This window comes from Rhizophagus irregularis, chromosome 11, assembly GCF_026210795.1.
Source record: "Rhizophagus irregularis chromosome 11, complete sequence".
Lineage (NCBI taxonomy): Eukaryota > Fungi > Glomeromycota > Glomeromycetes > Glomerales > Glomeraceae > Rhizophagus > Rhizophagus irregularis.
In genome coordinates, this window is record NC_089439.1 from 3,751,828 (window position 1) to 3,765,931 (window position 14,104).

The window sequence follows — 14,104 nt, forward strand, 5'->3', positions numbered from 1 at the left end:
GTGAATTCATTACTAGCATCAAGTAATCACGAATTTAAAAAGTCATTTTTTCATGATGATTTATAAATTCAAAAAGGTAGATGCTCGGATATTTTACCCGATAAAGATTCAAATTCACTTCATTTGATTTCGTAATTAAAAAAAAAATAAAAAATTAAAGCTTGGCAAATTGGAGTAGCAGGTCGGCATATCGACTAAGTTCTAGCGATTCCTATTGTTCTATTGCTAATTCTAATAACGTTTCGCCGAAAGTGCATTTTATCGAATCCATTTCACCGAATCGTCCATTTCACCGAATTCAATTTACCGAATGGATATTTCTCCGAAAACGATAGTGTTACCAAAATTTTTGCTTAAGATAGAATTAAATCAATTAATCAAAGATTATTGTTAGGGTTACCCATGAAAATAGTTGAAGATCGAACAAGTCACATGATGTAGTACGCAGAAATCCTATGATTATGGTTACAATATGAAACATTTCTTATAATATATTTTAGTTTTATTAGTTACTTAACCACTTTTAGTATTATTATTGCTTTTGACTCATAAGTATTCAATTATAAGTATCAGTTTAATTATTATAACCTTAGAAAATTGCTTTATTAGTTTAGCTAAAGAAGTTTCTTGAAATTTACATACTTGATGAATCATATAGACACATAGAACTTATACAAAATAGCAATAGAAAGGTTTCTTGCAATGGAAAAAGGACAATTGATTGATTAATCATATTAGTATAATAGGATAATATTAATAAGTTCAAACTGTCATGTGTGAAAATGTAAACATATATAGAGCAATATTTTCTTTTGAATAAAGATTGTTAACACCTGGGTAAATCTAACAGTGAGTTTAGATTGTGTTATCCGAAGTATTGTGTTTTTGTATGATTTGTTTGTTAGTTTTTTTCTTTGTAGTAAACTTTTCGCGTGTTTTATTTGTTTTACCTTTGTGTTTGTCATTACTTGTTTGATAGATTTCTATCTTTAAGAAACTCTTACATTGTTTACCATCATCATTATTAATTTTCTACTGAGAATTATTAGTGATACTCTTATATTTTGTTACAATATTATCAAAACACTTATCATTTTATTACTTGGCCTTTTTGTCACGACTGTTTAATTTAACATCTCTGACGTTAGTTATCACTCCAGACCAAATCGGTGATAACAATAGCGATTAATATTTTTTGTAAAAAATATTCATTCGCGCAATGAAGATAAAGAATTATTTTTAGAGAATTTTTTTTCCGGGATATTATCACTTTAACATTCAAGTAACTAAGTAACTTTATTTTCCTGAAACATTTATTCACGAGAAAGTAAGTAAAAAAAGATTAATGTATTATAACAACGAGATAAATTTGATAAAAATCAGCTAATTCGAAAATTTTTTCTAGAAAACATTTTCTCGACAATCAAAATCTCGACAATCCAAAATCCCCGACAAGTCATTGTCCGAAAGCTGAGTGGAGGACTTTGTCTATCCCACACGTGACTTATATACACGTGACAATCGTGACATAATCTTTTATACTATAATTAAACTTTTGTTTAACCTTCATAAGATGTATATAATAAATTAGTTGTTTTTAAATCATTTCTTCAGATTCATTAATAATAAACGAAAAAATATAATAAATGAAAATATATAACTTATATCTTATGTAATTTATTTTCGTTATTAAAATCTTAAAATAATAATTAAAAATATAAAATGGATAGCCAGCCTGTATTTATTCACCCTGAAACACTTAGAAAACGCAAAATTAGAGAAAATGATACTCATAATCAACGTGAAAGACGTTGTGCTCGTGTGCTCGTGATGTTTATAAATCGTTGCAAAATATAACACCAATAAGATTTCACTTTGGAAAACGTGCAGCGTGACGTCCGCTTCGGACGTTTAACGGTCACCGTTACCTAGTTATATCGTTCAAATGATTTTCGAGATTTTGTACCAAAACCTAAAAAAATAGTTACAATAAAATAATTTGTTGCAATATGTAATATTTAGTTTAAATGTGGTAAATTTTATAATTTGTTCTAAAATTGCCGGGATAATCAACTTGTCGGTATAATGATTTGTTGGGATTTTGACTTATCGATCGGGATTTTGGATTGTCGAGATTTTGTTGTCGGTCTTGTGTCAGTCGTTCAAATGATTTTCGAGATTTCGTACCAAAACCAATTTAAGTAGACATTGCGTGAATGTCAAGCTATTTTCGGATATTATCAATATAAATATTAATTGTAATGACAATTGTTAATGACATATCTCACCGACATACGGTGGTTTTTCTCTTTTTTAATGTTGTCCTAATTTAAGCCCTATAAAAAATTTTATCCGTTATTTCTGTAACAACTCCGTAAAAATGAGCCTTTCACGGATCCATCCATTAATTCCGAGAATATGAGCCTTTTACGGTAAAAGATGGAATATAAAAAACTTTTTACAGGACAGTACATAACCACAAAATTTTTTTATTAACGTCATTTTTATTATTTTTAGCTGTCTAAATAATTTATTTTCTTTAAAGATCGGCAAGATGAGCATTTATTATTTTATTTCTTTAAAATGAATTGTCAGTAAAATAACTGTCGATGAAACATTTGTCGATAAAGTAATCGTTGATGATCTGACCTTGCCCCTTACTGTGTCCATTTTCATAAACATTCATCAATTAAAGTCATTTAATATTAGGGGCAATTTACTAAAAGTAAGGACATTTTGTTAATCACGTGATTGTAAAAAGGTGTTTTTCCTCACAAGAAATATTATATCATTGCTTTGCGCTTTTCAAATCATTTTTTAAAACTCGTGATTACTTTTGAGTTGTGATTATTCTAAATTATTTTGTAAAAAAAGGGTTGAATTTGAAATTTCCCATTATTTAGGTAAGTTTGCTATTGAAGTTTGTGTAACAAAAATGTTTCCAATTTACCTAAATAATGAGAAATACCTTCTTTATAGAATAATCACAAGTAATCACGAATTTTAAAAAATCATTTTTTCATGATGATTTATAAATTCAAAAAGGTAGATGCTCGGATATTTTATCCAATAATTCGCTTCATTTAATTTCGGATAAGCAGAAATCCAGCATGAAAATTTCGTAATAAAAAGAAAAAAAATCAATTTTGAAAAATTAAAGCTTGGCAAAATTTAATTATAAAACGGGGTCTCTATGATTTTTCCAAGACTATTAATTCTTTCCGTACAATCAATTTAATAACAATTCATCTCCATAATAATTGCACATTTACTAACTATGAATCCGAGACATTTAATTTCATTTATTTATCTCACTCTTCTCATGTTTTGCATTATACACTTTAAAACAGCTCGAGCTTTAACTCTCCCTGCTGATGATCGTTGTAACATAAGCTGTCCAGCCCCAAGACAATGTTGTTGTTGGGGAACTAAACCCACTTGCTATTGTCTCGATATTTGTGATTGATTAATCAATTTTGATTAATTTATTTATTCTTCTTAAAAAATCATGCCATGAATATATATTATCATTATTATTTCTTCTCCTATTTATTAATGTCATCTTACTATTTGTTAATGACAATATTTCTTCTTACTATTTAATAAAATCATTAATTTCTTCTTCCTATTTATTAATGACAATATTTCTTCTTCCTATTTATTAGTGTCATTATTTCTTTTAAAAATGGTCGAATTTTTTTAATAATCTTGGCTTGTAGTTAAAACGTATAATTTATATAAGCAAGCATCTTTCTATTATAATGATTACTAATTTTGAGGCTTAAATTGATGAAATTTGTTCAAATTAATATCAATAAAGAATCCTTTTGCACATACTTTGACGTCTTATTTTTTAATTATGCTGTTTTTTGTTTTTTTTTTTGGAAATATGAATTGTTTTTTATTTTCGAAAATTTTTAATAATAACTGGAGTCATTACATCTCTAGGTAAATCTCCCGAAATCCCGACATAACCTTCATACTCAAAATATCTTTTGACTGATTTATGGTAACCTGATTTATTACAATCTTATGCTAATATGCCAACTACAAACATCGAATTAGTTCTTTTAACTGATCTATAAAATTAAATGATTTTTTTAATATTTATCCAAAATTCTCTTTCAATACAATTTATTTTCTAAACCAATTATTTTTAATTTTTTAATCCTAGTTTACCTTGTTGGATTAAATATGCTTATTCTCACGGTTGCACGATTTCCCGACATTGTTGGTGGGTTAAAGATAACAAATGAATACTCTTATGTTAAATATTAGTATTATTATTATCTTACTCTTATATAATTTATAATTGATTTATTCGTAAATATTGCTTCACAAATTTAGAATTTAATAAAAATTTTATTATTGCAATTGTTTATTATTATTATACTGATTTTATCAACATAATAAATTTTGTTTATCCATTTATTTTCAAATTAGAACATTTTGTGATTTGATTCATAATTTTTTTAATAAATAATTTTTTGTTAGCCAAGATAAGATAATAAAGGCGTGATAACATATGAACAGATATAGTTCTGTAACTATTTTTATTATTTAAACTCCTTTAAAAAAAATTTTCTTTTAATTTGAAATTTATCCTTCTTTTTGCTTTTACAAAATAATTTCTTCTGTCAGTATTAAATGTCGGACATTTCATTTAGAATATAAGAAACGTCCGGATAATTAAGAAAAATTATTACTGAGGTAAATAAAAAATAATCTTGTTTATGACATATTTAAGCTTCATTTGAGAACGTCTTACTTATTTGTTAATTTTATACAGACACCACATATCTTCTTATCTCTTAAAGAATCAAAAAACTTTTCAATTACAAGAGAGGGAATTATGCTTTATAAATGATACATAATTTTTATATCGCTGGATTGAACGACATGAACGAAAGAATCATTTATTCTAACTTCACCATGATGGTATTGTTGCAATTCTGATGCTGCAAGAAAATATAATACTGATAGAACAAGATATACAATTTATAATTATTGATCTTATGCATACCAATTTTTTATATTAAAATCTAAGCAAATAGTACAATTTTTTTGCTTATAGTAAAAAAAAACTACATCCCAATCTTAAAAATTTACAAGAGATACATAATCAAGGAGTTAATGCTGGTACTCATTAATTTAATGATCACAGATAGCAATATAAAAATAACATATTACTTTTAAATATAACATGAAGTTTACATATTGACAAATCAATGATGATAATGACGATACACTCACAATTTATAACCAAAGACTTGACAGACACTCATCTAAAATTATCTGGAAATGTAGCCTGGTCTGAAATTACTTACGCAATACCATATGGTATGTCGCTAAAAATTTTATTATATTTATAGTATTATTTATCGTATAAATTCAACCTTTTATTATTTTTTTCATGTAGCAACGAAAAAAATTTATAATAATGACATAAAAAAGTATTGATTAAAAAATAAATGTTTTAAATATTTATATAATATGAATAACATAAATTACACAATAAAAAAAATAATACATTTATTGGGAGATGGTCATCTTTATTATATACAAACTGTTATATTAATTATAATATCCAATTTGCATTAATTTATATTTTGCACGTCTTATTCCATTATCTGAAGCTTTTTTATACCAATAACGTGCATCTATCATACTGATACTAGTTCCTATCCCATAATTATAACATTCGCCTAAGTGATATTGTCCAAAATGGCATCCATTATTTGCTGATTTAGAATACCATTCAAATGCTTTAGCATAGTTTTTTTCCGTTCCAACTCCTCTTCTATAACAATAACCTAAATGATTCTGACCTTCAGCACATCCATTAATAGCTGATTTATAATACCATTCAAACGCTTTAACATGATTTTGTTGTATTCCTTCTCCATAATAATAACATTCTCCTAAGTTATTTTGAGCTTTAATGTTTCCTTCATCAGCTGCTTTGGAATATAATTCAAATGCTTTGTAATAATTTTTTTTTACTCCTTTTCCATAATGGTAACATTCTCCTAAATTACTTTTACCTAAGGCATATCCATTATTTGCTGATTTAGAATACCATTTATATGCTCTAAGATAATCTTGTGTTGTTCCTATTCCATGATAATGACATTCTCCTAATTTATTTTGACCTTCAGCACATTCATTATTAGCTGATATTGAATACCATTCAAACGCTTCTTTATAATCCTTTGTTACTCCTTGACCATATTGATAACAATAACCTAAATTATATTGAGCCATTGGAACACCTTTTATAGCAAATTCCAAATATTTATTTAAATTATTTTGAAGTATTTTATCTAAAATAATATCTTTATAATAAAATAATGATAATAAATATTTTCCAATTATAATATTAATATTTTGTAATATATCAAATAATTCATAATCTTTTTCTTCTTCAATTTTAATATTTAATAAATATAATTCTAATGCTTTATTTTTATCCATATTACAACCAATACCATATTGATAAAAAAATCCGATAATATTAGAAAACCAAATTTTATTTTTTTCATGATTTCTCATTAATTTTAAAATTTCATTTGAATTCTTATTATTATTTATCCATTCTTTTAAATTATTTTCTAAAGTTTTAATTGTATTATAATCATTTATATAAATGATTTTTTTATAAAAATCTTTTGAAAATTTCTTTAAGAATTTTTCATCAATAACAATATCAATAATTTCTATAGTTTCATTAATTTCGTTAGTTTCCGTAATTAAAAATTCATTAATAGACTTGATAATTTTGTCATTTGAAAAATTCGAAAGAAAATTTGACATTATTTTGACAAAAAAAAAAATAAATAAATAAAATATATCAATGAATTTTATTTTGTAAAATTGCTGGATTGGCGTTTCTTTATATTTGGGAAAATGGAAAAAGTATATCACTATGGATTTCTATATTAAGTAATGCCATCCTAATTCTGACCATGGGTTAGGGGAAGTGCCAGAAATTACGTCATTTAGAGGGTTTGAGACCCTTGTCATTATCTATTTTATCTATTTTAGGAAATCAAAAATTATAATGTAATTTTGGCCGGAATTAAATATGTTCTTAATTACTAAAAATGGGGATTCGTCTAAAGCGGGAAAATCACGTGATTTGGTATAACTAATTTTTTTATAAATTAAGATTTGAAAATCATAAAATAAGCATATCTTAGTCTGCTCTACAAGTTTACTTTAGGAAAAAAAGTAGAAAAAAGAATACTGTTTTTGACTTTACATATGAGCAAACAGATTTTGACAAAATGGACAAATAAATTTTTAATAAAAATGAAAGTCAAATAAGTAAAAAACGGCATTCATAATCTCAGTTATACTCTAATTAAACTTGCAGAACAGGCTTAAATGCATCTAATGTATGTTTTGAATAGGTTATATATGTATGGGGAAAATTTTTTTTCGAAAAAAACAATTTTGTCCTAAGTCACGTGATTTAACTCCGCTTTAATTTTTAGACATTTGTAGTTAATATAATTCTGGCCAGAAATTATGTTGTGCTGCGGCTGGATTCTGCGGTTAACTGCGCCCAATACTGTAACACGTTTGTATTTATTGTTTGACATATGGAATTATTAATAAAGATAATTCTTATTTATGTATATATTTCTGGTAAGAAATTAAGAAAACTTATCATATAGAAATGCTCGATATGGATAATTGTTATTAAAGCATGAAAGTATGAAACCGAATTTTCTTAATTAGATTATAATTAACCGAACATCAAGCACGAAATAATTAAACCCAATAAATATTCGAAATAATAACTCGTTTCAGATATTGTATATATTGGGATATCAAAAAAAAAATAATAATAATAATTCTAAGCCATCCATCCAAATTACGTATGATGAGAAAATTTGATTCTTAATTTTTAGAATTAAGGGCGTGGAAGAACTGCGCCACAAAATACTTGATATGTAAAACAAAATAAATTGATTTTACCGTATATATTAAAATAATGTGAAAATGTACATTATAACATTATATTAATTTTTTATATATAAAAGATTTGATAAAGATACGTAACTTAAATTAATTTATTTACGTAAACACATAAATATGAGAAATCAATAAATTATGTGTAACTGGACCGGTTCTCAGACAACCGGTTTAGATTTTCACACTTTGATTGGTAACCGGGAATAATTGGAACAGAATCTTTATTTTGCTTTTTATAATTGTATTTTATGGATTTTTAAAAAGGTGCCACAAAATACATGATAATTAATAATTATAAAACGCAACTAAATTGATTTAATGTACATATTAATTATGTGAATAAAGGAGAATTTAGATATAATAATACAGTCAACTCCCTAAAAATGCACCCCCTTGGGACCATATACATAATTTTTGTAATAGTGCATTTAGAGAGAGTAAATAATTAGAGATCGTATTGCATTTAGGGAGGGTATACATAATAGGTGCATTTATAAAGGAAGCATTTATGGAGAGTTTATTGTAACTATAAAAATACTGAATAAATAGAAGTATGAGAAAATTGATTGTAACCGGACATCAGTTCTAGACAACCGATTTAAATTATTACACAAGTTGAAACAATCGAAACATTTTAGTGTTCGAATCTTTTATAATTGGATTTATGGACTATTAAACAATTTCATTTTAACCAGTGTCACAATATATATGATTTACTATATGTAATAAAAGAATTTGAATTTGATAAAGATACGTGGCTTAAATTAATTTTATTTATGTAAATAAATGAATAAATAGAAGTATGAGAAATCATATAAAATTGATTATAACCGGACAACCGATTTAAATTATTACACAAGTTGATTGATAATTGGCTTGGAATAATCGAAACATTTTGGTGTTCGAATCTTTATTTAAACTAACCAGTACCACACAATATATTTATAAAAACACAATTAAATTGATTTACTGTACATGTATTAAGATATGTGGCTTAAAATAATTTTCTTTATGTAAACAAATGAATAAATAACAAAAGTATGAGAAAAACTATAAAACCAGTTCTCAGACAACCGGTTTAAATTATTACACATGTTGATTAATAATTTGGAATAAAATTTGTTCGAATCTTTTTATTATCGGATTTATGAATTTTTTTAACCAATCATCATCATATCACATGAACTTATTGATGATCACGTATTAATAACGCGTAATAACTTATAAGAAATTATTCGTTTTAAATATATATAAAATGAATTTATAAAGTAAACCCCAAAATTCTGAGTATGATTAATTTTATTGATATTACAAAGTTGGAAATCATATGCAAAAGATATGAAAACCTGATTCAAGAAATGAAAAAAAAACAATTATTTTAGGATATCCATTACTTGAATAAGAAAAATAATTACAAAGTACAAATACCAACCAGTGTCAAACCTGTAAGAATTCTCTTGGAAATAAAGAATTTTTTTTATACATATATATATATATATATATATATATAACAATCAAATATTTTATATATAATATAAAAAAAAAAAATTCTTTTTGAATCGAAATGATTTTATGATTTACATGTGATATAAAAGCATCATTGTATTAGAAGATGATATGAAACAAGAAACAAGTTGAATAAACCTAACCTGGTTAAAAAATTTTAATAATACGACCGTTTTATATTCGATCAAATTTAAGGCTGGACTTTTTGTGTAACATTTTATGGGAGATCAACCTATAAAAATAAGGAAACTGCGTATTGTACGATCTGCCGAAATTTTTAATTGTTAAGTACGAAACGTATTACAAGGATTAAAAAATTATAAATTATCCGGAAACCTTTGACAATATATCCAAAAGTTGTTCTTTGTTTATCAAGGCACAAGTAATAAGGGTAAATCGCGTTAAGGCATGCTAAATTCATTATATTTTATTGGATAACATTCGGGTTCCATGAAACAAAATTCAAAAATTTCCGGATCAGAATCAATTAACATATAAAGGACAATGCAGAAAAAAGTTTATATATTATAAAATCGTGATCATTTCTCAAACACTGATTCGTTTAACTTTGAGAAAATAATTTTATTTAATTTAACTTTTTATAGATTAATATGAACATATGTTTTAAACTGTAAATATACTTTTTAATAAACTTTTTTCTTTTTAAACTTAAAAAAAACTTTTATCATTTAGTTGGATTTATTCGTTATTTTATAAATAAACTTATTATTTATAAAGTTCTGAATAATTTATTTTATCAATGGGATTAAAAAGGTTTTTATTGTTACATAAAAAAAACAAATTTGGAATCATAAATTAGATATTGCCTTTTTTTTATTTAACTGGTTCCAGAATTTTTTTTTTTTCCCAGAGAATATATTATTTCTTTTTTTTTTAAAAAAAAAAAAGATTTTTTTTAAAAAATAGTAAAGATAAATAAAACACGTTCGAAAAAAAAGATCTGTTTCAAAATAATAATAATAATATTTCGATTACCAAACGAAAAAAATAAAAAATAAAAAAAAATTCATTTTTTTTTATTTTTTTTTATTTTTTTTTTCAAAATGAAGAATTTTCCAACGGAGGTTGTACAAAGAATCGTATCTAATCTTCAAGATGTTAAAAATCCACATTATTTATTTTCAACCTTGATGGTTAATAAAGAATGGTGTAAAGTATCAGTACCATATTTATGGGAATTAACATTAGATTATATACCGGATAAATATAATTCATATAAATGTATTATAACATATTTATCAAATGCTGAAGAAAGTTCAAGAAATTTTTTGAGAAATCATGGAATGGATTTATTAACATCACCACCTTGGTCAACTTTTAATTATCCAACATATTTAACATCAATAAATTATCATCATTTAGCAATATTAATTCAATCATATTTATCAAAAACAAATGATGATAATAATGATGATTTTATATCAGCAAAAGAAAGATTAATATTTCAAGAATTATTTAAATTATTTATGAAAAAAAGTAAATATATTAAAAAAATTACAATACCTGATACAATTAATTTAGATGGAATTATGGAAGATATACCTTTTATTACTCGTTATAATGGTGCAAGTAAATGTTTAAGAGGATTAAAAGAATTTTATTGTTATTGGAATTTTAATGGAAGTTTTTATAAATCAATACTTAATATTTGTAAAAATATTCAAATAATTAAAATTTATATTGATGCTTATTATGATGTGGAATATTTATCAAAATTAATTTCTATACAATCAAATTTAAAACAATTAAAAATTGAAGTACAAGAAATAACTGTTGGAAGTAGTATTATAATAAATGATTATTGTACTCCTATATTTAATTCTATATTAGATCAAAAAAATTCCATACAAAAATTAGAATTAATTAATTTTTCTTTTCAATTTGCTGATAAAGAAATTTTTGAAAAATTAATTAATTGTAAATATTTAAGATTTTTATCAATTTATAAATGTAAATTCTTGGAATCTCTTAATTTTTCTTCTTTAAATGGTATTCCTAGTTTAGAAGAATTTTATTATTGTCATAAGATTGATGATTATTTTCCTGAAAATTTAATTATAAGTTTATTTCATTCAAATTTAAGAAAAATTAAATTATCTTTTCATACAATGAATATTATAGAAGCTATTATTATTAATTGTCCAAATTTAGAAATTTTAAAATTATCAACTTCTTTAAATCGAAAGAATATTTTAGATATTTTCTCTTCTTGTAATCAATTAAAATATTTTTCTTTTAAAGGTAATCATGGTGGTAATAATGAAAATAATTTATTAATTCAAATGAGTAAATTTGTTCCTTTAACTTTGGAAATATTAGAAATTCAAATGTGTTTACAACATCCTTGGATTTTTTCTGCTGATTCCTTGAAATTTTTCTTAAAAGCTTCTAAAAATTTAAAATTATTAAAAATTATTCATAAAGAACCTCAACAAACATTAGATCAACAATTTTCTAATCCTTTAACTCCGGAAAATTCTACCATGAAAACTTTATCAAGAGAACATTTTGATGTTATTAAAGAATCTGGTATTGGTCTTTATATGACAAGTGGAATCAAATTTAGTAAAAAATTATATCCAAATTACGTTCATACTATAGAAATTCCCAGAAAGATTTAAATAGTAGTTAAATTAACGTTAGATTTTAACGTAGGCAGAATTTTAGATTTATATTGTATATATTGTAAATTTTTTTTTTTTTTATAAATAAAATCCGTAATTTTATATCATAATTTAAAAATATGGGAGCATCGTAATAAATTTAATATGGGAGTATCGTAATAATATTAACGTAATACAATAGATGTGATCTAACATACGTCATTAAATTGAGATTTTTTTTTAAAACCCGTCCCCGTTGTTTATGTTTCTAATCTTTTCACATTTACTTTTGTTTTTACTTTTTTCTTTTTACTTTTATTTTACTTTTATTTTTCTTTTACTTCTCTTTTACTTCTCTTTTACTTCTCTTTTACTTCTCTTTTACTTCTCTTTTACTTCTCTTTACTTTTCTTTTTACTTTTCTTTTACTTTTCTTTTACTTTTTCTTTTACTTCCTTCATAATGAACTCTTACCCTTCATCAAATACTTTTTTATGGGAACTTGGTAGTTTTCAACATTATGTTAAAACAATTTCAAATCAAAATAGAATTCATTCTCCAAAATTTTGGTTACCAACTTTTATAAAATCAAATGATAATACATGTGTTAATTGTGGTAATACTTATAATACGGATATTAATCCAAATAATCTTCAAAATAATATCGTTCAAACTGATACAAATACGTTATTAACATATAATTTTTGGCAATTTCGTATGTATCCAAATGGAAATGTTGGTCATGAAAATTATATATCAATCTTTTTAAAAGCAATTTTAACTCCTTATGAAAAAATAAATAATATAAATTCAAGACAACAAAAATTTTTATTGGAATTAGGAAAATTAGGTCCTACAACTATAATAAATAATAATGATTTAATTCATGTTCCAACTAGAAAACAAATTATTAAACAACAAATTTTTGAATTCACTTCGGATTTTAGTAAAGATAATGTTACTTGTGGATTTCCAAAATTTTGTTCCTTGGAATTATTATTTCCTGATATTAATGATAAATCAAAAGAAATTGATTTATTTATACAAGTAACTGTATTAGGTGATGATTTATCTCGTTCAAATTTATTATTATTATTGGATGATGATTCTATTAATCAACAACAACAAAATCAAGATGTAGAAGAAATTAATAATGATTTTGATAGTTCTTCTGGTGATATTGTAGAATATTTTTTTAATGAATCATTTGCTGATGTAGAATTCTTATTTGATTGTGGTACTACTTTAAAAGCTCATCGAATCATTTTGGCTACTAGATGTAATTATTTTAAAATGATGTTTCAAGGTGGATTTAAAGAATCAAATCTCGATAAGGTTCCAATACGTTATGTAAGCTATGATGTATTTTATGTTATATTACAATATATTTATACGGGAAAATTAATGGATTTAAAAGAAGAAAATGCTTATTCAATATTGAGAGATTCATATAAACATTCGGATTTGATGGCTTTAACTTCTTTAAAAAGATTGATTGCAAAAAGTGTTGTTAAATTGATTAATAATGATAATTGGAATGAAATATTAATCTTGGGTTGGCAATATAATGATCTTTTATTGAGAACTAAAGGATTGAAATATGTTAAAGAACATTGGGATACTATTAAATATAGTGATAATTTACGTGATATTTTAAATAATTCTAATGTTGATTGTATTGAAGAATTATTCTTGGTGGCTAATGGTACCAATCACTTGGTTAGATGATTATAAAGTTTAGATTTCAAACTTTGTATTTTCATTATTTTGTAAATGCCAGTCCCATTTTATGATAATACATTTATGATCATATATGAAAGCAATATTCCATATTCCTTATGATTTCAAATTGCTTTTTCTCAATATTGAAACAAAAAAAAGTACTACACGTAATATTGTAAAAATTTTTCACAAAATATTGTAAATTTATTTTAAACGCTATATATCTAATTACTACTACTCCTAATCTTAATTTCAGCCAAATTAATAGTTGC

The 14,104-nt window shown here is 24.2% G+C and overlaps 3 protein-coding genes across 3 annotated transcripts; 2 read left to right on the forward strand and 1 right to left on the reverse strand.

Moving 5' to 3' along the window:
* Positions 1 to 5,507: 5,507 nt before the first annotated feature.
* Positions 5,508 to 6,822, reverse strand: OCT59_003284 (uncharacterized protein). Its single transcript, XM_025332169.2, has one exon. The coding sequence runs from the start codon at positions 6,811 to 6,813 to the stop codon at positions 5,575 to 5,577; it is 1,239 nt and encodes a 412-aa protein (XP_025176101.1). The 5' UTR covers positions 6,814 to 6,822; the 3' UTR covers positions 5,508 to 5,574.
* Positions 6,823 to 10,355: 3,533 nt separating this feature from the next.
* Positions 10,356 to 12,208, forward strand: OCT59_003285 (uncharacterized protein). Its single transcript, XM_025330453.2, has one exon. It carries the CDS (start codon positions 10,551 to 10,553, stop codon positions 12,126 to 12,128), a length of 1,578 nt encoding a protein of 525 aa, XP_025176102.1. The 5' UTR covers positions 10,356 to 10,550; the 3' UTR covers positions 12,129 to 12,208.
* Positions 12,209 to 12,381: 173 nt separating this feature from the next.
* Positions 12,382 to 13,864, forward strand: OCT59_003286 (uncharacterized protein). The gene has a single exon (XM_025318450.2). The coding sequence runs from the start codon at positions 12,573 to 12,575 to the stop codon at positions 13,836 to 13,838; it is 1,266 nt and encodes a 421-aa protein (XP_025176103.1). The 5' UTR covers positions 12,382 to 12,572; the 3' UTR covers positions 13,839 to 13,864.
* The last annotated feature ends 240 nt before the right edge of the window (positions 13,865 to 14,104 follow it).